Source organism: Pteropus medius, unplaced genomic scaffold (genome assembly GCF_902729225.1).
Source record: "Pteropus medius unplaced genomic scaffold, Ma_sr-lr_union100, whole genome shotgun sequence".
Taxonomy (NCBI): domain Eukaryota; kingdom Metazoa; phylum Chordata; class Mammalia; order Chiroptera; family Pteropodidae; genus Pteropus; species Pteropus medius.
Window position 1 is genome coordinate 4,105,639 of NW_024355327.1, and position 22,978 is coordinate 4,128,616.

The window sequence follows — 22,978 nt, forward strand, 5'->3', positions numbered from 1 at the left end:
CCTTCTTAGGGTTTTTTCTCCTAGCAGTAGTCACATGTTCCTCCCTCCTTTCCAATCATCTCATCTAATTGTACTGATGACTGGTAGGAGTGCAGGTCGTGTGGTGTGGTCTACACCACTGTGAATACCCACCCATGGCTTGGGCCTGGTTGGCTGTGAGCTGTCCCTGGAACCCATATTCTTCATTGCTGCTTTGGGATTCTCCTTTCTAAGTGGATTTTTAAAAAGACAAAATGTTTGTTTTAGTCTAGCCTAATTAAAGGTATAAATCTGAAGTTTGACTGGTCAAAGAGCCACTCAGTCATGATTCCTACAACTGAGCAAATGCATTCCCTTTCCTTAACTAGATTTAAACTCCTAGTAGGCTGGGTCTCATCTCCTGGAAACCTCCCCCCAGTGCATGATTTGCATATAAATAGCAGGTACGGCCCCATAGTAGAAATAGCTGTGGTTTTGCATCCAAACAGATTTGGTTTTTAATCCTGCCTGGGTAAATGACTTAACCTCCCTGAGCCTCAGTTTCCTCAATGTAAAATGGGAATAAACTCCCACCTTGCAGGATGGTTGTAAGGAAAAGAGAGAACTCATTGGAAGAGCTAAGGTTGGGCAGGCACATAATGGCCCCTCTGTGACATACCTGGTGATCTTCACCCCATTCCTTCCCCCTTAGTACCCGAGCCCAGCAATCACTAAGAAAACACAGAACAAGAAATTCTTAGCAATAGAGCTGTTCAATCTCATATCCAAAACATGGAACTGAAATTAAGGTATAGTTGTTTTCCCTATCAGATTGAAAATAATATCCTATTGATGAGAGTGTGGAAAAAGTGCACTATCACATACTTTTCTGGGGACAGACTGTTTGGAGGTCAATTTGGCAGTACATATCCAACGTTAAAATGTTGATAATTCTTAGACCAAGGAATTCTACTTAAGAAATCTGCCTTACAGAAATACCAGCAGAAACACATAAAGGATGTTAACTGAGGCTTTTTTTTGTAATAGCCAGACACTGGAAACGATTTTAATGTCCATCAGTTAGAGATTGATTGGATCCATGTGGTCCATCCAGACCATGGGATACTAACTGCAGCCATAAAAAAGAATGTATGACTTTGGGTGATGGGAATGTTTTGGAATGACATGAAGATGGTGGATCCACAGCGTTGTGAATATACTAAAAGCCACTAAATTGTTCGCTTTAAAAATGGTTAATTTTATGTTATGTGAATTTCACTTCAATAAATTATTTTTTAAAGCATAAATCTTATGTACTAACATGGAAAGACATACTGCTGAGTGAAAAAAGATTGTTTTCTGTCAATGTTAGCAAATACACAGAAAAGGTTTGGAAAGATCTAGAAAAAACTTAATAGCAGTTACTTCTGGGAAGTGGATTTGGGAAAATGAGGGAATTTGTACTTAATTTATATACTTTTGTAATGTGTGAAAATTTAAAATTGGTATAAATTACTTTCAAACTGGTGGTGGGGAGCAGAGAGTTCAAAGTTGGTCAGGGACTAAAACTGTAACAGGTGGGTGGTCAATTTTCTCAAGTGAAAGTGGAAAATGTCTTTCATTTTGAATCTACTTTTTTGTATTTTCCTTTCTGCTCTTTAACTCCCACCCCAGCTGGCATCAGAACCACTAACTGAGATGAGTGAGTTATTTGATGACTCATTTTGCTTGTTTTGACCTTTTCCGTGCCTGTGGCTAATTTATTCTGAGTGATGGGGATCTGCAAGCATTAGTCTGGCCACTGTTTATAAGGGCCTATTTTCAAGAGATCACAAGGATTTGCAAGACACCATTAGTGAACTACGTATTTGGAGCAAGTACTTTCTTGACCAGCATACTGGTACAATGATCGTGAGCTCATTAATAAGCCCAGGAGTGCATGCATGCCTGTGCCAGCCTGAGAAGCTCTGTTAGTACTTGCAAACAGCTAGCTTCCTGCTCCCAGAAGTTTGTGGTAATACCTGAAAGTCCCTCGGAAGTTTCTTTTCACATTTTTCACTTATTTTTCTTGAATTATAAAAGTCGTATACTCAGGCTAACATTACTTATCATGTCATCAGGCAAAAACAATTGAATTTTGTGGCATTCCCTTTATATCTTTGTTCATGTACACTTTTTCATAGTTATCAAGTATTTACATACAGATTTTAATCCCGATTTTATTTTAATTTAGCAGTTAAAATTATCTCTAGATGACTAGATAATAGTCCATCAAGCAGATAAATTATAACTTATTTAACAATGCCCTTAGCTTGAATAGTTCTCTTAAAATTGTCTTTACTTTCTTAAATTTAATTGTCGAATCTCAAAATATTTGGAAGCTACCTTACAGTGTCTTAATGATGACGACACATTTGTCACATGCAAAATCACTTTCTGTCCTAAGGAAGTATATGGTTCAGAGCAGGTGACCATGGAGTATAATAAAATGTGATTGTTAATATATCAGAGATATGTTCAAATTGCTCTGGGAGAGAGTAGAAAACATTGGTAAAGCCTTCCTAGAGGATGTGTTTGAGTTATATCCTGAGGACAGTTAGGAGTTAACCAGCTAGGAAATGAAAGAAAAGCATTCTAGGAAGAGAAGACTGCTTGAAGGAAGCACGGTGGGTTGGCAAAGCATGATGCATTTAGAGAATGGCAGATAGCCTAGTAGGGCTAGACAATAGGGGGATCATGGATAAGTGGCAGGAGGTGAGCCTAGATATATAGACGATGGTCAGATCACAAGAAGCCTACCAAACAGGAACTGGAACTTCACACTGAAGGCCACAGACATGTGGCAACAGGTATGGCAGGTGTTTTGCTTTTTGTTCTTTGTTTGTTTGTTTTTTTAGCACAGCAACATTTCATTGCTTTGGCAGTTTACAGATTTCAGTAAGTGTATTGAAATCTTCTAGACCGAAGGCTAAAGATGATGCACTCAGTTTTCTTCTTGGTCATTTGTATTTGTCAAAAAAAAGCACTGTGGTAGCATGTTTCAGCCACAAGGGTGGAGTTTGGGTGGTTGGGCCACCCCAAAGTCTACCGGGGCCTCTTTGGAAAATAAGAAAATAACTCAGGGACAGGCTTCATTTACTACCAAGATGGTATTTAGTATATATTAGTTGGTACTTTTCAAGTTGACAGAAGCTCAACTAAGATGAATGTAAAAAGGAATGTATAAGCCCCTTAGTCTAAGAGTGATTCTTCCTGGATTCAAGCACAATGGGATCCAGGGGGTAAAACAATGTTGGTAAAGCTTTCTTCCTCCTTCCCTCTGTCGGTTTTTCTCTCCATCCTTCGTCCCACACATCTCTTTATTCTCTCCTATAGCAGACAGACTCATTTTTGTGACCAGAGAGATTTGCTACAAGAAAGTCCTGCAGTGTTATCTTCTAAGCTCCCAAAGGAAGAAAGACTCTTCTACTCTTTCTCCCATGAATCATGTAACAGATTTCAGGAAATCAGCTGCCCTTTCCTGAACCAGGGTGGAGGAGTCCTCTAATTGGTCAAGTTTCGGGGAGCCCACCCAAACTACATGAGATGGGATAGCAAAGATAGTGGGATTCTGTTCCTAGCAGGAGGAGGAGAGTAAGAATACTGGCTAGATGTTTGCTCGTTTGTTTTTTTTAAAGGATAGCCACTACTGTTAACCCTTGTTCTTCTACAGTACGGAGATGTCCACTGGAAAAAAAAGTAGAGTCCATCGCTTGTCTGAGAGCTGCCTTTGTGAGCGTTTTTATGCCATGCCCAAGTCTCACAGAAAGGATACTCCCAGTACGTGTGTAAAAGCGGCCCCTTGTCCAATTTTCCTTAGCACGTAGGCTCAAGACAATGCACTGTTTTCCAAAAGGCCTCCTGGCATTGTCCTCTCTTTCTTGCAAATGTCTGATTTATGTTCTGTCAGGGACAGGAAGCTGCTCAAACGATCCACCCAGTCCTGCTGCTGCCCCCGTGACAGTTTGTTTTTTCTCATTGTTTAGCGCTCCATTAGCTTCCGAAGCGAAAGCCGTCCTGACATCCTCAACCCTCGACCCTGGTCCAGAAATGCCGCCCCCTCGAGCACCAAGCGGAGAGACAGCAAGCTGTGGAGTGAGACCTTCGATGTGTGTGTCAATCAGATGCTTACATCCAAGGAAATCAAACGTCAGGAGGTAGGAATTGGCAGTTTGTCTGGAACCAGGCACACTGCAGGTGGAGAGCCTACCTGAGGTCTACACTGCAGTCTCTAAATCAATTCTCCGTTGCATTTGTAGGACAAACCTGGAGTGTCAGGTCTTTTAAGGAACTGAGAAACCAGCATCCAGCTGGGTGGGCGTGGCTGCTTCTTTAAAAAGAAACTGCTATGAAAGCCTGAATCTACCAAGAAGAATTTTTGCTGTTCACAAAAATAATCACTCTAGTTACATTTTGTTAGCAACTTATAGACTATTTTAGAATATTCAGTTTATAAAACTTAGATTCAGTTTTGTGGAAAAGTTTTCTAGGAAATGCAGTTAATTTCATTACCTGTAAGTTTTCTGTATCAATAGCCCTAAATGGCTGCTGTAATATTACCCTTAATAGAGAGCTTGTCATGTGCCAAGCTGTGCTAAGTACTTCAGATAAGCGTCATCTAGTGAAATCTTTGGAATATCTATTTTTGTGGAGAACTTGACATTGGAAGTAGAAGTACTTTCTAGGTTTTGACTCAGCAATTCTTTTCTAGGAATCTTTCTGCCAGGCTCACTTATACACAGATGAAAAGATGTGCATGTGTAAGGTTATTCATCACAGTAATGTTTATAATAGTGCTAGAAAGAGTCTGAACATCTATTACCAGGGACTAGTTAAATAATGAATGTTTATACATGGAATACTGTATAGCTGTAGAAACACAAAAAGTGCTGATATGTATATATGGCTAAGTGGATAAAGCAAGGCACAAGATAGGGTATACGGTATGCTACCATTTAAGTAAAAGAGGAAGAAAAAATTAATATGTGTATATGTATGTATTTGCTGGTAGAATTATAAAATATTTCTGAAAGGATACATGAGGAACTGGTAACATTGTTGCCTCCTGGGAGGGAAACTGGGTAGTTGGAAGAAGGAGGTGAGAGGGAAAGTTTTCACCATGTACCCATTCTTACACTGTAAATTTTGAACCATGTCAATGTATTATCTATTTAAAAATGAATAAATAAAGCATTTCAAAATAACATGTGCACTGAAAAAAATCCTGTGAAGAAATATGGCAAAAGCTTAACAATGATTAACAAGACAGCATTATGAGTAATTAAAATTTTTTATCTTTATACTTTTCTGCGTTTTTCTCAAGTGTTAATAGTGTGCATATATAACTTGTACAATCTGATAGCAGGAAGGAAGGAGGGAAGGATCGATTCTGCAGATGAGATTATTAAGGCACAGTTAGCATAATGTCACGCACCTAGAAAGTTACAGAGTTCCTCTCCGGGGGGCCACATTTGGTCAGTCAGACAGTCAGACTTATGTAGGGAGCTCTAGTAAAATAGATGTAAAGGGAAATCTGAGGAAGGGCCAGTTAAAGGCTAGTTAATTGTATTGTACCAATCCATTTCCTGGTTTTGATAATGCTCTATAGTTATGTAAAATGCCACCATTGGGGGAAGCTGAGTAATCTGTGCTCAGGACCTCTCTGTACTATATTTGCAACTTCTCATGTGAATCTGTATTTCAAAATAAAAGGTTTAACTAAATAGATTACCAGGAAGACATGGCATGGAGGTTTTACTGGACTTCGGGAAGTGTCACCATGCACTGGCCTCCAGCGAGTATTCTGCCTCCACAGGCTTTGCGGGAGAGAAGGTCGTTGTCCTGCAGTCCACCCAGTCCACCAGCCCCCCAAGTGAAAGATGTTCTCCAAGCCTGCTCGCTCCTTTCCTCTAACCTGGAAGAAATGTAGTGGTTCCCGAACTATCACCACAAACACATAATCCTTTAGTAATGTAATGTTTTCCAACAGTTTAGACTCACAGAGGCGAATGAAGGAGTGTTCTGCACATCATAGTTCTTAAATGATGATGGCTTAATAGAGCCAAATTAGAAATGGCCCCTTTACACACTCTTGTACATAGCCAGCTCCTATAATTTCATTTATTGTACCATGTAGGGCTGAAATGTAATTTAGAGTGAATTAACCTCACTAGACATTTAGAGTGATAAAATAATGGATTCTTCCTACAATTCTAGCCTCAGGACAAGTAGCTGATAGGAATAAAGCTTTCTGTTGAGATTCATCTTCTGTTGAGTAGAAAGAAGACAAATTGTGATGGCCCAATTAATAATACTGCCATGTCCATCACTGAGAACAGACCGTGAATCTTTTATTATGCTTGCCACTCATAACAGACTCGAATCCATAGTCAAACTATAATTATTTTACCTAAAATAGTTCCCTCTTGTTTGGCTGCATCAGAGTTCTATAACATGAAAGATGATTTGTTGGATTGGAAAGATATGGAACCTCTTTATCCCACTAACAGATAAGCACATTATACAGAAGTTTGCAACATCTCACCTTTGTAGGTTTTTTAGCCACTTGATGCAGGTTAATTTAACTTTCTAAGAATAATTTAAATACTTAAGAAGTAAATAGATTTGGAGTTTTGAGTTCTGTAAACAGCACTGTTTGAATTTGGTCTTATAAATGAAGAAAGAGTTTAGTGGACGTGTTTTATCTTTTCTTGCAGGCAATCTTTGAGCTTTCTCAAGGAGAAGAAGACTTGATAGAGGACTTGAAATTGGCAAAAAAGGTAAATTTAAATCCAGCGGTCATTTGAGTCACCACATATTGTTTTCCTCTGAGTAATTTCACAATTCTAAAATTGTGCTTTATGAGCCCTTTTTATTGTTAAGACAGGTCATCAAAAATTGAAGAACCTGCAAAAACCAAGCAGTGGGGAAAATGGCTCAAAATGAGAAAGCTCTCTGGACCCAGTACCTTTAGGAGTTCTCCTCTGCATGTCTCTAATGCACCTCAGAGAATACTTCAGTTTAATGAGAGAATGTTTAGTTGTCCTAGAAGTTTCATGTTCAGGGCCTCCTTATCTATGGGAAAGAATGTGTGAATGGTTTGAAACTGGAACTGTGTCTTAGTAAAAGTCATTCGAATCTCAAAAGTAGATAAAGTGGTTAAGTGAGGAAATTGCACACTATCAATGTAAATTAGGGTCTTTTATCTAGAAACTTGTGTTTTAATCACATTATGTACTGGAAGGGAGAGGAAACCCATGCCTTATGTAACCTGTATAGTCTTGGCAACAAATCTTCCTCAAAAACCTTTCCATTCCAATGGAGGCTAAAATCCAGGGTCCTTCATCTGATATTCACAGCCTCCTCAAAGAATCACAGGGTTGGAAAGAGGTGTCTCTTCATTTAGGTGTCCTTAGTCCAACTTTCTGCTAATATGAAGTCCCATCTGTAACATTCCTGAGAGATGGCCAAGCAATTGAGTTTTAGGCAGGGTGAGAGGAAGAGGAAGACGAGGAAGACAAAGAAGGCATTTAACTCTGGGAGACATCTTGCTGGTCATAGGTGCATCTCCTCTTTTCTGCATCAAATTTTCCCAAACCCAAATGTCTTAAGATGTTTCACTGCCATCCTTTTCCTTATGATGATCCTTCTTTCCTGGAAACCCTTCCCTTTCCCTTCAACCATCTATATCTAGCCATCCTCTAGGAATGAGTGCAAATCTCAATTCATTCTTTAACAATATTTGCTGCCTCCTTTTCTATGCCAAGCAGCTCATCTTTAAAATCTCCCTTGACCACTCAAGCTGTAATTCTCTGACTCTCTAGAACAGTTATGATTTGATAAATTTATGCTGTCATGTGACATGACTCCTTTTTTTATTCTTGAACTATTTTTAAATATGTATTTAATTTTCCGTGTGTTTTTATTTTCTTCTCAGTTAGCTTTATAAATCTCCTTGAAGGCAAGGACTGTGCCATCTATTCTATTACAGTGCCCTGGGTATAATTGTGTGTTCTTGTTTAACTATCATTAATTAGAGGTGATAATAAAGTTAATTTTTTTTGAAACATATAAATCAAATATGCTCTATATTTAGGATTTGTGCCCTTTCTTAGATGTATGATGTACTAGAATAAAAATGTTTTTTAAAATATCTGCTTTGGTTTATTAACAACCACAAAAGGCTCAAGGCAATGCTGGATTCCCATCTGCTTCAGCCAAACCCATCTGCTGTTTCTGCAGTATTATGGGAGAGGTTGTTGGGGAGAGCCAAATATTTTGTTATTGTGTAGGGCCTTTCAGAAGCCATTTACATTAACAACTTACTTCCGCTGATTTTAAACGTTTGCTTCTATCTCTTGCTGTTCTTGTGCAGGCCTATCATGACCCCATGCTGAAACTCTCCATAATGACAGAACAAGAGTTGAATCAAATTTTCGGAACACTGGACTCTCTAATTCCTCTACATGAAGGTATAATTTTGTTCCCAGAATGAGTCATGACTTGTACCCTTAACTGAGTTGTCTTGTACAAATCATGATTATATAATAATGTGAGTAACCCAGAATCTGCTTCCAGCCCTGTTTGCATTTGAATGCCTAACAAAATAAGCGTTCTGGTTGTGTTTTTTTGACAGAGCTCCTTAGTCAGCTTCGAGATGTTCGTAAGCCTGATGGCTCAACTGAACATGTTGGTCCCATCCTCGTGGGCTGGGTAAGAAAAATTTTCTGGTCTTGATCGAAGATAAATTTCAATAATTTAAATGGAGTCTCATTTTAGCTAGACTTTTTTGTTGTTGTTGGCAAACATTGATTTTACATCAGAAAAATTTAAAATAGCAAATTCGTAGTCAAATTTATCATTATAGTTAGGCTTTATCTCTTCAAAACATAGAAACAATTTTTTTCTTATTACAAATTTACTGCATTTAAAAATAACATGCTTTTTTGCAATAAAATAAAGTAAAATTAGTTAATGTTCAATTCAGGCCAATTATTAATATAATTATTAACATGCCTATTCCAGTAAAAATTTAAGGACATATTTCTGTCAATCACTATAATAAAGCTTTTATTCAGGCTATCAACTAATTTGCATGGTCAAACGTAGTTTCATAAATAAGGTAATAACTAAATGTCGTTAATGTTTATCATATATCTGATCCTATTGGTGCAGGACAGGGCAAATTTCCCCACATCAAGTGATGGAGAGGCCAAGCCCTGCACCAAGAGAAGAAGAGGGTCCTTTAGCAGAGTGGAGAAAGAATTCAACATACACGCCAAAATTAGAGTCAAAAGGAAAATTTATTTGAAAAGGGGTAACACTCCACAGAGTGTGGTCTCCTCTCAAAGGCAAAGTGAGAGGGACTAAGAGAGTCAAGGACGGTGAGAGAGACAGAGTTCAGAAAAAGCGTGAGAGGTACCCTGAGTGTTCAGGAAATTCAGTTTATACATCATTCTTTAGTTCCTATTTCCTTGGATATGGACATACAGTGAGGAAAGGGAAGGGGAAGAGTATGTAGTCTGAAAGGCCTGCTGGCAGTTCCCAGACTTTAATTCATAGGTCCCATGGTTTTAGCCATGAGGAATGAATGATTTTATTTGTGTAGCGCAGCTACTTAAAGACTGTTGTTCCTGTTTCACTTCCACCCGTGTGGAGGATTGGGTTGTTGTTAGTAATTCCAGCAGAAATCTTCCTTTGTCCTGAAGGTGTCCTCCGGGCTTGGCTGCTGGGCTGATCAGCATATTGCAGTCTCTGAATGTGGCTTGATTAACATTTTAATTCTCTTGCCTCCTCTTTACATTACTAGCTAACTTCATAGGAAAGCTGAATGTTATACGGACCTTCAGAACAATATAACTCCCATTTCTTTCCTAATTAAAGACATCAGCTGTGACTTTAGTGGTTCTAAATTTATGATCTTGGACTGAATTTGTGTTTTATTGGCGCATGAAACAGTTATTTATTTGTTTGATTTTACACAAAGCATGTACTCTGTTTTGCAACGTCCCTGCATTCTCTGTTTCCTTCTTTGAGTGCTTGAGTGCTCCACCCCAGCTCCAGGTGTTTTTCATTTATTATGAAGCAGGTAATGAAAGCAGATTACTTTGATGACTTCATCCAGGCAGGAATAGCTCTCTCCTCACTCTGAGCCACATAACAATCCAGAAAAAATAGGCAGATAGTGCCACAACAGCAAGTATTAGAGTCATTCTACCATCTGAAGAGTGTTGTGAAGGTTATAAATTCTACTCTCACTATGTGAGTTCTCTTTATCAAATTATATTTGTGTTTTAACCTTCCTAAAACCTTCTAGTTCCTAAGTTTTGATGATGATCTCATATTAACTTATGCTTCTCAATTATTGCCTTGATCAAGAAACTTTGAGGGTTTCATGACTTAGCTAGTTTTAGTTCTAGAGTCAATTTTAGCACTGAGGCTGAAATATCCCAAGGGTATCAGAAAGACAAGTAATGTTCTAAGATGAATAATTTAGAAAATGTGCCTTAATATTTCAGGAGAGATTATTCATCTTATATTTTTGACTTTCATTTTATTATGAGCCATGATAGATGTTGTAACTTCTTTAGCCCACAAGGCAATTTCTCTAAAGAAAGCCAACCAGCCGGAGACAGAGAAGGTTTAATGAGAAGAGAGGGTGTGCCTCAGTATGTGTTAAACTTTCTGAGTCTGCAGACTGCTTTGATGGTAGCAAAGGGGCCAATGAGGCCACACTCCAGAATTAGCATGATGGCTACTCTGTTTCTGATGAGATGGCAATATGGAACTATGTGATTTCCTTAGATATCATATACAGACTGTTAGTTTGTGCCAGAAGCAAAAGTGCAGACATTTGCCTTGTTATTAACTTTTTTTCTGAAAGAAATGTTTGTCACTTTTGTTAGAAAATTGGTTTGATCTGGGGATAGCTTTTGCATTCCTTTTCTGTACATACCCAAAGGAAGCGAGACCATGCCAACCCATTGCTATCTAGATCCTTCAGACATCAATGGGGACTTGCAGCTTGAAGAGCAGCCTAAAATTAAACAACTGGCCCATTGTTACCAGGCCTCATGAGAAACAGTTCTTATTTATCAGGCCTGACGAGCTGTTAAATGTTTTCCCTCTTTTAACTGCAGATGTGTTCGTGCGAGTGGGAACTGTAAACCAAAGGGTACATCTGTTTGAGTTCTGGTCTTTTTAACAGAGCAAAATAAACATCTTACTGGACTTTGAATGAGAAAAGTCAGAGCCCGTTTGACCCATGAAAAATTGATTTATTTCCTCCCAAAGAATAAAGTGGGGGGGGGGAACCCCTTTTAAACAAGTGAGCCTCCCGAGTGGGATAGCCCTGGCCAGTTCTTTTGACCTTAGAATGAATCAATTACTTTTACTTTGAAGACCTTAAATAGAGTGGTAGTTTTATTTTTTTTTTTTCAGGGAACCACCCTGGTTATGAGGATCAGTCTCCCTGATGGGTCATCCTGCTCTCATAAGCTTTCTCTACATAAAGAAACAACTTCTCAAGTGACTTATCTTCATGCTAACGTTTTTTCAGTAATAAAATAATTTATAAGCTCTCCAAGGCAGCAAGTTCTCATGTTAATTTGGGTTCTAATTAAATTTTCATTCCAAAGAGAGAGGCAGGGTACATGGAAGCAAAAATATCAATTTGTTCTGACGTTTTTCACAATGTTAGGGAGATAGAATTTTTTTTGAAAGTGAAAGAATTTCCCTTATAAATTCTTTCTTGATAGCCTAAAGAGTTGGTGAGTAGTTCAGAGCTTTGAGAGGAGAGCGGGGGAGAGAACACACTTCAGACTGGTTTTGTCTCCAGCCGAGCAAGTAGTTCTGCTTCTCTCAACCACAATTTCTTCAATAAAAAAATTCTAAGGATAAACAATAATAAATAATAGCTAGTACTTACTGATTCTTAACCAGGAGCTGAGCTCAAGTTACACTTTTTATCTGCCTTATCTCATTAAAAGAGAGGAGGATATTAGTACATGCATTTTGTAAGTGGAGAATAATAACTGTCTTAGCCTTTGAACATGATTCTCCTTGGTTCAGAGTCTGTCCTTTTAACCACTGTGTTATTGCCTCTCACATTCTATATAAGTGCGTGGGTATGTATTTGAGAACCAAAGTGTGTACATTCTTCTTTCCCTGTCTAGTTATATAGATTGCTTGTGGCCTTTTCTGGCCAGTGGCCTGAACCAGGTAGCCTTTCAGGTCATGTCCAGGAAATGAGCACCCCGTAGGGTGTGAACACAGGACCAGAGCTGGATTTGGTTGACATGGCAGCAGAGGCGGCAGGATCACAGAAAGTAATGGCCCATTGGACAGCAAGCATTAGTGCATAAATTAGTTCCTCCCTAATTTATGTCCAATGGTTACTGCTGATTCGTTTCCCCATAATGAAAACATTGGACATTTCCAGGTCTCTTTAAAAGGCAAGGAAGTGGAAATGAAATTAAGAGGGACTGAGGCTCATTTTCATTAACTCTGAAAACCTAAATTATAAGCCACAATACCACGTCTGGGGTGGGTGGGTGGGGTGTGTGTGTGTGTGTGTGTGTGTGTAAGTACCAATTATTACTTTCAAATACAAGGTTGAGGAAAGAATTTCTGCAGCTCTTTTTAACACAAATAGAAGTTTTTCATAACATGTAAAGAAGGTAGCTATTTCAAGGAATGTCAAACTCTACAATAAATTTTTTAAACATTAATTTCTTAGTATTTTTTTTGGTTTCAGTCACTGAGAATAATTTCAATAAGAGGTGTAAAGAAAGCAGCAGAGTATTTAAACTTTGACACATTGTTCAGATGCTGCCACAATTTATTTTTAAGCTGTGTTCCTAAGCCATCAAATATTACCTAATCGGATAATCCATTAAACATTCATTACGTGTTCATTCAGAATACATACTTTGCTGTATAGTACGCCCAGTGCAAGTACTGGGGATACAGAAATGAAAGACCCTCTCATCACTGTCTTGCACTGAATCCCTCTACAGACCAGGTGTCATGGTGATTGTGGCTTTGTGGTCCAAAAGAGAGAAGCATACAGCAGAGTCATTGGCTGCATTTTATTACCTCCTGTAACTTTTTGGAAGCTGACAGCCCATGCATTGGGATGCATGGCATTGGGTGCCACTAGAAGGAAGGAGTGGAAAAGGAAGATGAACAGAACTTTCATTTAGTCTCTGACTCCATGTTTGCACAATTCGACTGATGGGACATGTCAGAGAAATTAGTATTTTGCTGGAAGGGAAATAGTGGAGCTGTAATCCTCCAAAGTCTTAAGCTTAGTTGTTCTTTGCATGGTACTATGATATTAACTATTGGGTAGAGCCAAGAATCATTTCTGGCTTGTCAGAACTAACTTAAAAGATTTTTCTAAATGCTTTTTGCATCTAATTTTTTACGAATTATACTTTAACTCCTTGAAGTTCTTTTAGATTGGTCCACCTTGGAATCAGTTAACCTTAAACTAATGTAGAGGAGCTTGCACTATGCCATGCCAAGGGCTGACCTGCAGAATCAGACTCCTTGCTTCTTTTATGCCAGAGTCTTCTGGATGAGTTTCTTATGAATAATTTTAAAATAAATTCTTTTTTTTTTTTTTAATAAAAAATAGACTTTCCCCTCACCAGATACTTTTGATAGTTTAGGAAAATTATGAACTCTATGCATGTGCAAAAATTTTAGTTCTTTTCTTTCTTAGATTGGCAGAAATGCAAACAAATTAGGATAGGGGTCTTAACAGTCAAGGAAGTAAACATGCAACTGAGGCAATTACTTTGTGCAAGGAAGCCAGAGTCTGAAGCAACTGTCCATTGCCTGCCATTTTGAAGATTGTACTGGTCTGTCTCCTCCAGCTATGCAGATAAAGGAATTTGGCCAGGGCTGGAGACCAGTTAGGTTTTGTTCAGTCTCAACAAGTAATATTAGCCTGTACCTTCAATTATTTTAACACTCCAATCCTCTTCTGATGTTCCTTTCTTAGTTGCCTTGTCTCAGCTCCTACGACAGCTACTGCAGCAATCAAGTAGCTGCCAAAGCTCTGCTGGACCACAAAAAACAAGATCACCGAGTCCAGGATTTCCTTCAGCGCTGTTTAGAATCCCCCTTTAGCCGCAAACTAGATCTCTGGAATTTCCTTGATATTCCAAGAAGCCGCCTGGTAAAATATCCTCTGCTTCTTCGAGAAATCCTGAGGCACACACCAAATGATAATCCAGATCAGCAGCACCTGGAAGAAGCTGTAAGTTTGTTTCTTTCTCCATTCCCTCCTTAATTTCTCCCTGTAATGGTAGAGGATTGGGTAAATAAATGGGTGAATGAAAGGTCCCTGGGTACATGAGACTCAGGAATCTTGGGTTCCAGGCTTGGCTTTGCCATCAACCATGTTTTGATTTTGCAAGTCACTTCTCCTCTCCCTGCCTCAGTTTCCTAAACTATAAAATGTAGTGTTTACATAAAATAAATTCTTAAGATCCCTTTGATTCTAAAATTTCTTGATTCTACATAGATGACCCTGTAATCTATTACCATTGCTGTGAGGATTAAAATCTCTGTGGAGATTTTAATTTGAATATCTTTGTTTAGTCAGCAAATGGGAGTTGCCTTTTACCTTAGCCCTGAAGCCCATTTTTGAAGTCAACACCTATTTAAGATTTAGCTCTCTTTGATCTCCAATTGCAGTGGGGACTTAGTCCTGCTCATCAGTGGATGTTTATTGAGTTGGGGAAAATATGAATTCTTTCCTAGCATCAATAGAAGACCAAGAAAAATGGGGTCCATATAATGAGAATATTGCAAACTATGAGCATTACCCCAAGAGCTTGGTTCTGATTGGGGTGCTCAGTGGGACAGACAGAGGAGATGGCAGGCCAGGAGGAGCAATTGGCCTGAACAGAGGTATGAAGAAATGACAGCAGGTCCTGCCTGGAGAATACCATGATTCCATTGGTCTGAGGTTGAGGATACTCTGAGAAAGCAACAGGAAAAAAGACAAAAGATTGGGGTTCCAATCTGATTTTTGAGGGTTTTAAATATCAATTTGAGAAACACTTTTCCTTTGCCATGTTATGTTTTGTAAGTGGCTGGGATTCAGAGTTCAGATCCCAGTTTCATCACTGACAAGCTATGTAACCTTAGATGTTACTCTCATCTGTAGGACAGGGACAGAGGAGGAAGAGACTAGGGACAGGGAAGATGCTGCTACGGTCCAGGCGTGTAGTCATGGAACCTGCTCAGAGAGTTGGCAGTGGGGATGGAGGCTAAGAAATCAATTCACAGGGCACATTTCCCGACTGGATCAGGGATTATAACAAAAAGATGATGCATATGTGATTTGAAAATCTGAAGCCTTGAACTTGCTGAGTAAACTGCCTGTCTTCTCCCAGAGAAGGGTATAGATGATAATAAGTAGTAATAACAACAACAATAATAGTAATACCTACTGACATTACTGGAATACCTTGTAAATCAGCTTTATATAATTGCCTTATAGGTTATGTATCTCATTTTATCCTCATAGTAACCTATGAGATAGCTGTTCTTATTAAAAGCATTTTCAGATGAGACTTGGAGGGATAAAATAACTTTCCAGGCCCAGAGCCAGCAAATGCTAGAGTTGCGGTCTGAATCCTGCCAGTGTATACTACAAATCCTGTGCCTTTTCCACTTCTTTATGATCCTATCCATTGGAGCTGAATGCCTGGCTGCTTTGAGCCCTGTTGCTTTTGCAATTACAGAAAGCTATCTGGCCACCATGCTTTGTGGAGAGGCCTCATGATACACAGCTGGGCCAGGTGCCTCCATGTTGGGATAGAGAAGAATGAGAAAAGATTCTCCTGGTTCATGAGGTGTTTGATGTGTCTGGCACAGATCAGGCCCCCAGTCCAGCATGATGGGGGATGCAGGCACCAGGGATGAGGCCCATCTCACTTCAATATGTCTGTTTTTATTAGAAAGAGTGCAATAGAGTTGCCTCTTCTCCATATTTCATCCCAGCAAGTGTGTGGTCTGCAAGAATGAAAACAAAAGGGAGCTCAAGCTAGTCTAAATAATTACTTTTTTGAAGCACACGAGCCTGCTTAGTTTTATTGTAACAATTTATTTTTAATATGAAGCATGAAAGTATAATGCTCTGTGTAAAATACACCCAGTGAGCTAAAGTTTGAAAACAAATAGATAAGAATATGATTGTTTGCATGAGTTTCCCTAGTGTGTAAAATGTGATGCCATATTCAGAAGTTGAATATGCACCTAGTTATTGAGGCAAATTGTATATGAAATATGTTATACTTGCATTTGAATACATCTGCCAAGAAAGTCTTCTAAATGCCTATTTACACAATATAGGCACAGCGATTTTTTTCTTTTCAAAATCCTTGTGGCATTACCCCAGATGAGCAGAAATAGCTAGCCCTGTACTCTTGAGTGCATCGTGAATGTCTGATGAACATAAAACCCACAATACCAATATAGCTTGATTTATGTGTTCCCTGAATAAATTTTCCACCTATGAAAAGAAAAAATATCAAAGAACTCTTAATTGCTTCTATATCAAGCATTCAGATTTAGATCTAAAGAAAGGTCTTGCTTTTAATGCAGTGTATAAACAACTGCGTTTATTAGAATTTTTTAATGGTGTTTTGGAAGTTGATAGAAATTTCTCCCCAAAGAGAACTTCTTAAAATAGGACTTTGGCTATTCAAATAGTTCAGAGATCTTGTTGTTTATATCGTTTTAAATTCTCAGGATTGTTTCAGCCAGAAAATGATCCTGCAGACCATCTCTTCCCTCTGCTCGTCACTGTTCCCCAACTCCTTAAAAAAAAAAAAATTGCTGGAATCAATGGGAAGAACAGCCCTTCTTTTGATGCAACAGCAGTGAAGGCTGCTATTTTTGGTTCATGTCAGGATCCTACTAGTAGATGATATTACCACACAAGGGACTAGAAAACAGGGCCTTCAGATTCCACTTTGAGGATGATGACTCCAGCATATGTGGGCTTAATCTCTGGTCTGTTACCAGGTATCTCTCATCAGCTCCCTTTACCAGTCTTTTCCCTTCAGTTTGAATTCTGATGAGAGATGCAACAATAAATTTAAATGCACAATTACCATGACTGTTTGCTATTGGCAATCTGCTATATTTAATTTGATTCCTTATTGCAATTCTGCAAAATAAATTCCTCTCAAGAACTAGTGCAGAGAGATTAGACTCATGGTATATAGGTAGATATCAATACAAAATAATATTTTAAGTAAAGCAGATCCTGAGTTACTATTATAAATGTGTACATAGAATATGGAATAACACTGATTATTTCCATTATTTGTCTTTTTATACTTTTTCAAACACCAGAGAAAGAAGCACCATTTGAAAGTAGTCAGAGCTGCCTAAGGAACCACTGTGGCATTTGAGTTTACTAATCTTCATGTGATATGCTAGCTCTTCAGTTCCTAAGTTAAATTAGGATATGAGCACATCTTTATGCCTGTAGTACATCTTCTTTCTGGTTTCCTGGATACTTGCAGGAAACTCAGAGAATTGGCTCAAGCGCTGGTCAATTCCAGCTGCCCAGGTATACCCAATAATAATTAACTTATAAGATGAGTCACAGCAATTAATGCTAAGATCTTTAAAAGCAGAGGGAAAATATGAATTCTACAACATATTAAAAATGTAATAAGGTTAAAGGATAAGGTAGACATGAAACAAGTGCTCAGTTACCCTCCACATACTTTAAGCGTTTTAAGGAACCTGTCTAATTTCTCTGAATGCCACCACTTAGTTTAACACTGAATAGATGCTCAACAAACATTAGTGGAATTAATTGTAAGGATGAGTCATAACTTTAGTATATTTTTCTTTTTTGGTTGTTTTTTGAAAGTAACAATAAATAATCAGTCATTTTTGAAAATCAAGAGGGGGAAAAAAGAAAGACAAAGTTTGTATACAGAAGTGTTCTATTTATTACTTGTTTTGTGTTAACAAATTCAAATTAATTTCACAGGACATATTTAATATGAGGTTAATATTAAAAGCCAAAAAGTTTTTTTTATGACAAAAGGACCTCTATTTTTTTAAATAATGTGTTTTTAATTATTAAATTAGTGCTACCACCAATATTTTAGAAATAGAGAAAAGAATTATCTTAGAAACTCTTAATAGCTACAAAAATATACAGATTATACATCTGTCCATAGAATACGGTCACCAGACTTAAGCTCAGAACTATAAGATCTGTCGAACTCGCATGGAAGTGCCAAAGTTATAACGGTAGAAGTTTTCATCCAGTTCCTTTGAGCAAAAGGTATCACTTTACTAGCATGTGAAAAATAATCACTTAATCTTAAAATTCATTAAGATTTTAACATATTACTAGATCTGGTAGCTTTTACTGAGTCAAGACCTCTTCTAAAACTTTGCTTTTCAGAGACTGGTTTGTTTTATCATTAAGTAAATGTGAGAAAGGAGAGGCCTTATTAGCATTTCTCATCTGTTAAGTTCTTTTCAGTTACTACTACCAGAAGGAAGATGGGATTTTGGTCTTTTCACTATTAGGGTCAGAGGACCATGCTGAGAAAGTCATTACTTTGCTTTTGTTTGGCATCTTTGAGTTTTCATTCAACTAATTTCTTGTTCTTTTGTTTTCTTATATTTTCTAACTTTTAGATGTGTTATCCATGTGATAGAATAACAAAACATCAGAGTAAATGCCCACTGATCATGTTTCAGTGCTGTACTCTTTTTCGTTTTACTTCCTTTTATATTAACCACATTGCATCTACCATTGCTTTGAAATCCCTCTTCCCTTAACTTACTTGTTCATGTATGCTATAGTATAGCATGGGCATGAGTGTGTATAGTTTTAAGAAATGTGCAACGTGAAGTATTATGAGTCTTGCACATTGAAAGCTGTACCTTGTATCTCATCCTCTCAGGTAAAAAAAAGTATGCATCAACATTGGTTTTTTGTATAATACAAATATCTGCATATGTGTACAAATAAATATATGTATGTATGTGTATATCTACATGTGTATGTATATAGATGCATAGAGACAATATATAAAAAGCATTTATTTTTCCCTCTTCCCAGAGCAACAACTTAGATAACAAAAACTCAGAATTAGAGCCAGGTCTATCTTGGTGACCTTCTAGTCTGAGCCCTTGAGACCTGCTGGGTGGATGGTTTGCCTACTTTTTGTACTTTCTTCTTCATTTCCATAGATAAACATCATTCAGGGAATTGTGGCAGAAATCAACACCAAGACTGGGGAATCTGAATGCCGCTATTATAAAGAGCGGCTTCTTTACTTGGAAGAAGGCCAGAAAGACTCCCTGATTGACAGCTCGAGAGTGCTGTGTTGTCATGGCGAACTCAAAAACAACCGGGGTGTGGTAAGTGACTACTCCCCTTTACTGGTCTCATCCTGAGCCTCCCCCAATGCTTAATCCACTTGATGCCCAGCCTCCTGTTACTATACTTTCCCTATCAAGAGTTACATTCTTTATACAAAAATGGCTTTTTCCAATGTCTTTTATATCGTAGAATCCCATATATGTGAATATATATAATTATATATATTTTACATGTATTTATGCATTCTATGATTATAATTTACATATAAATATGTGTTCTAAATACATATGTTTATAATTTGTGTATATATTTAAATATATATGTACTTTATATGTTATATAAAGTATATATATGTTATATAAAGTACATATATATTTTTTTAATTTCATGACTAGTACATAGAAAGAATTTTGGAAACGAGCATAGTTACCAACTTTTTATTTTGTTTGATCATGACCTTCAAAAATAAATACAGAACAGTTATCTTCTACCACTTTGATATCAAAAAATAATGGGTGATTTTAATAGGATGTTAAAATCCTATTAACAGCTCTTAAATTGAATGCATTTAGCTTTATGAGAAACTCTTTTCTTTCTTATGGTTTGGTACCCATCTACAGACTGACATTTGAAGAATAGTGTTTTTGTTTTTGTTTTTGTTTTAATTAATAACCTATCCTCCATTGGCTGTATATCTACCTCTGACCTATAGATACCCCATGTCCTGGCTTTTATTCCTTTGTAGATAGTGAAATTGTTCTTCCTCTCCTCTCATAGCAATAGACAAATCTCTTCTGGAATGTTTACTAAAATGAGTTGTAATTCTCCATCTCACTGTCAGTATCTTCCACTATACCATGCTCTTTTAGAGTGGGGGCTATGCCTTGTCAATCCCCAGTACCTATTATGGGGACCTGGCACATACTAAGGCACTCATGTGAGGCGAATGAGTGAGTGAATGCTTGTATAAAAGAAGGATGAATTTGAATTATATAAAAGTTCAAAATTCATTCAACTCACCAGGCTATTTTTATGTGTAGACAGTAGAAATTAATGCTAATATGTATGTTATATATTATAATGTTTATGTTATATATAAAATATATTTTATATAAAACATAGATTTGATTTTATATATTATATATTTAAATTCAGTGGTAAGAAAGAGTCTCCACTTCGATTGTATTTTGTCTTCAATATCTAGCCAACCCTTGGAATGAAAGCCAGAACTAGATTGAAGAGTTCTTAATAAAACTGTGATGAGTCAAGGGACATCCTTTTGACCTGGACTATGAAGTGGCAGTTATGAGCGGGCTTGGAAATGTTACTTGAAATCTTTGAGTATATCTCCATAGCACCATTATCAGTGCTGCTGATCCATCTAGCTGATGGTGCAACAGAAGTAATGAGACCTGTCCCAAACCACTGCTTAAAATGTGTTTCTGTTTGACTAAGGAGTTACTGATTGCTAGAAAGCTGCATTCTGCTTTTTGCTGGTTTTTGGAAAGCTGCTTCTTGCTGAATTTTGGAAAGCACTGGTGGACTTCTAATGTCAGATGCTCTGGCTCCTTGGCTACTCTTTCTCAGAAGCCCTGTGGGAAATAATTGGGAAGATGCATCACTCCATGGGATGGGGGCCTATTCTTTTTCTATCCATTAGCCAAGGACTGAGACTCTCTGATTGGATGTGTCTAGGGCATTAAAGATGAACTCTAGTTCATACTGCAAGCAGGCAGATTTTTGAGAACAAAAATAGTAGTTAGGGTGGGAAGTTTGTTTTCGTTATTTTTTTCCCCCAGTAGAATTGTAGAAGTCATTATGAATAGTTCTGTGTCAGGAAGAGCTCAATAGTTTGAGGACAAAAAGAAGCGAAAACTAAGAAGAGGAATCCTCAGTGAACATTCATAAGTCAGGGATATGTTTTAAAGGTTTCCTAGATTATTTGAGTTCAGTCTGCCTATCTTGGCTAGAGGATTGATTGAAATAGAAATAGTGTAAGTATCTCCGGTAACCTTTAATATGTGAAACAATAACCAACTCCTTTCCTCTCCTGCCCCCGAACTCCTTCCCTCTCCTGCCCCCAAGAGAAAAGTCTTAAGATATTCTTTCTACCATATCCCTCCTAAAAAAGCCCTTAACTTGGTTATTTTGTGCTTTAATGTGTTCTTCAGTTATTTAAAATACATTTTTAATCATTTCGATAAACAGAAAATCTCACTCTTCAACTCCCCCCCACCCCCATGCAGAATCCAGGCAACGTTTGGTTGAACTTTAGTTTCTGTAATTTGGGTGTGTGTGTGTGTGTGTGTGTGTGTGTGTGTGTGTGTGTGTATGTGTGTGTCTGTGTCTGTCTGTCTGTCTGTCTGTCTGTCTGTCTGTCTGTCTGTCTGTGGCAGGGTGGGAGTGGGTGACTCACAAGTCTCATTTCTCTCAAATACAAAATTATTTTATAATGCTGAATGTGTGCTTTCTCTGCCCCAAATCAAGATTCTCGGTGGCTGAAAAAGGTAAAGGAGAATAAGAGGTACAGACTTCCAGTTACAAAATAATTAAGTCACAGGGATGTAATGTACAACACAGGGAATATAGTCAAAAATATTGTAAAAAAACTTTGGCGACCAGCTACTGATAACATTGTAAGGTATATAAATGTCAAATCACTATGTTGTATATCTGAAACTAATATAATATTGTATATCAACTATAATAAAAAAAAAAGATAATAAGATATTACTAGGAACACGTTTATGTCAATAAATTTGAAAATTTATTTGAAAACCTGACTCAAGAAGAGAAAAATACATACTATTATATAACCAAAAAAAGAAAAAGGAAAAAGATATTCCAGTGTGAGTTTCTCCTCCTACCCTTCTGGTTTCCTCTTCGAGACCCCTGACTCAACAATCTCAAATATCTCCTCTGGAAAACCAGAATCTAGCTGCAAAGTTGTGGATCTTTTCAGTTCAGTTCCTAAGCATTTCCATGCAGTGAGAAAGGTCTGGCACTTGGAATTGAATGGAGCCAATTTACCCCACTCCACTCAGTATAATTGCTTTCACGATGTGGTTTGACATGAGCCTTTATTTTTAAGATTTTCTTTTTGCCCACAACACACACATCAGTCGTCAGCCTTTTGAGCACTACCTCTTCAGAGAATTGAGGTTCTGATGAACTTAACTGAGGAGGACAACTTCTTTGATCCTCTTTGTGGCTACGGCAGCATGCTCTGGTTTCCTCAGGAATGAGTTGAAATGCCTGGATGAAGCTGATAATCATCTCTGTGGTTAAAGGAACAAGTGTTTTAGGGAGATTGGGAAGCAAAGATTAATATTAGGCTTTGATATACCAGTTTCATCCTTTGCAGACCATTTTGATCTCTTAGAATTATGTCAGGTAATATAAACCAAAGCCAGGGAGGAACTAACCTTTTTTTCCCCTCATTACCCGCTTCATTCTATTCCTCTTTCTCATTTTTTCTATGGGAGCTGGAGGTGTGTGTCTCTGCACAGGTTGTGAATTGCAATGTGAGTAGTGCCCCTGGAGTTGGCATTCCTGGCTGCAGTTGTCTATAGGCAGAAAGACCTTTTTCAGGGGTCC

The 22,978-nt window shown here is 37.8% G+C and overlaps 1 protein-coding gene across 7 annotated transcripts in view; it reads left to right on the forward strand.

Moving 5' to 3' along the window:
- The window catches only part of ARHGEF3 (Rho guanine nucleotide exchange factor 3), a 279,695-nt gene that overhangs the window by 252,284 nt on the left and 4,433 nt on the right, over nucleotides 1–22,978 (forward strand). For all 7 annotated transcript variants that reach the window (XM_039858606.1, XM_039858605.1, XM_039858607.1 and 4 more), the window contains 6 exons: nucleotides 3,984–4,154; nucleotides 6,714–6,776; nucleotides 8,372–8,468; nucleotides 8,633–8,709; nucleotides 14,006–14,263; nucleotides 19,249–19,419. In XM_039858606.1, the coding sequence (XP_039714540.1) occupies nucleotides 3,984–4,154; nucleotides 6,714–6,776; nucleotides 8,372–8,468; nucleotides 8,633–8,709; nucleotides 14,006–14,263; nucleotides 19,249–19,419 (837 nt within the window). The remainder of the gene's footprint in view (nucleotides 1–3,983; nucleotides 4,155–6,713; nucleotides 6,777–8,371; nucleotides 8,469–8,632; nucleotides 8,710–14,005; nucleotides 14,264–19,248; nucleotides 19,420–22,978) is intronic.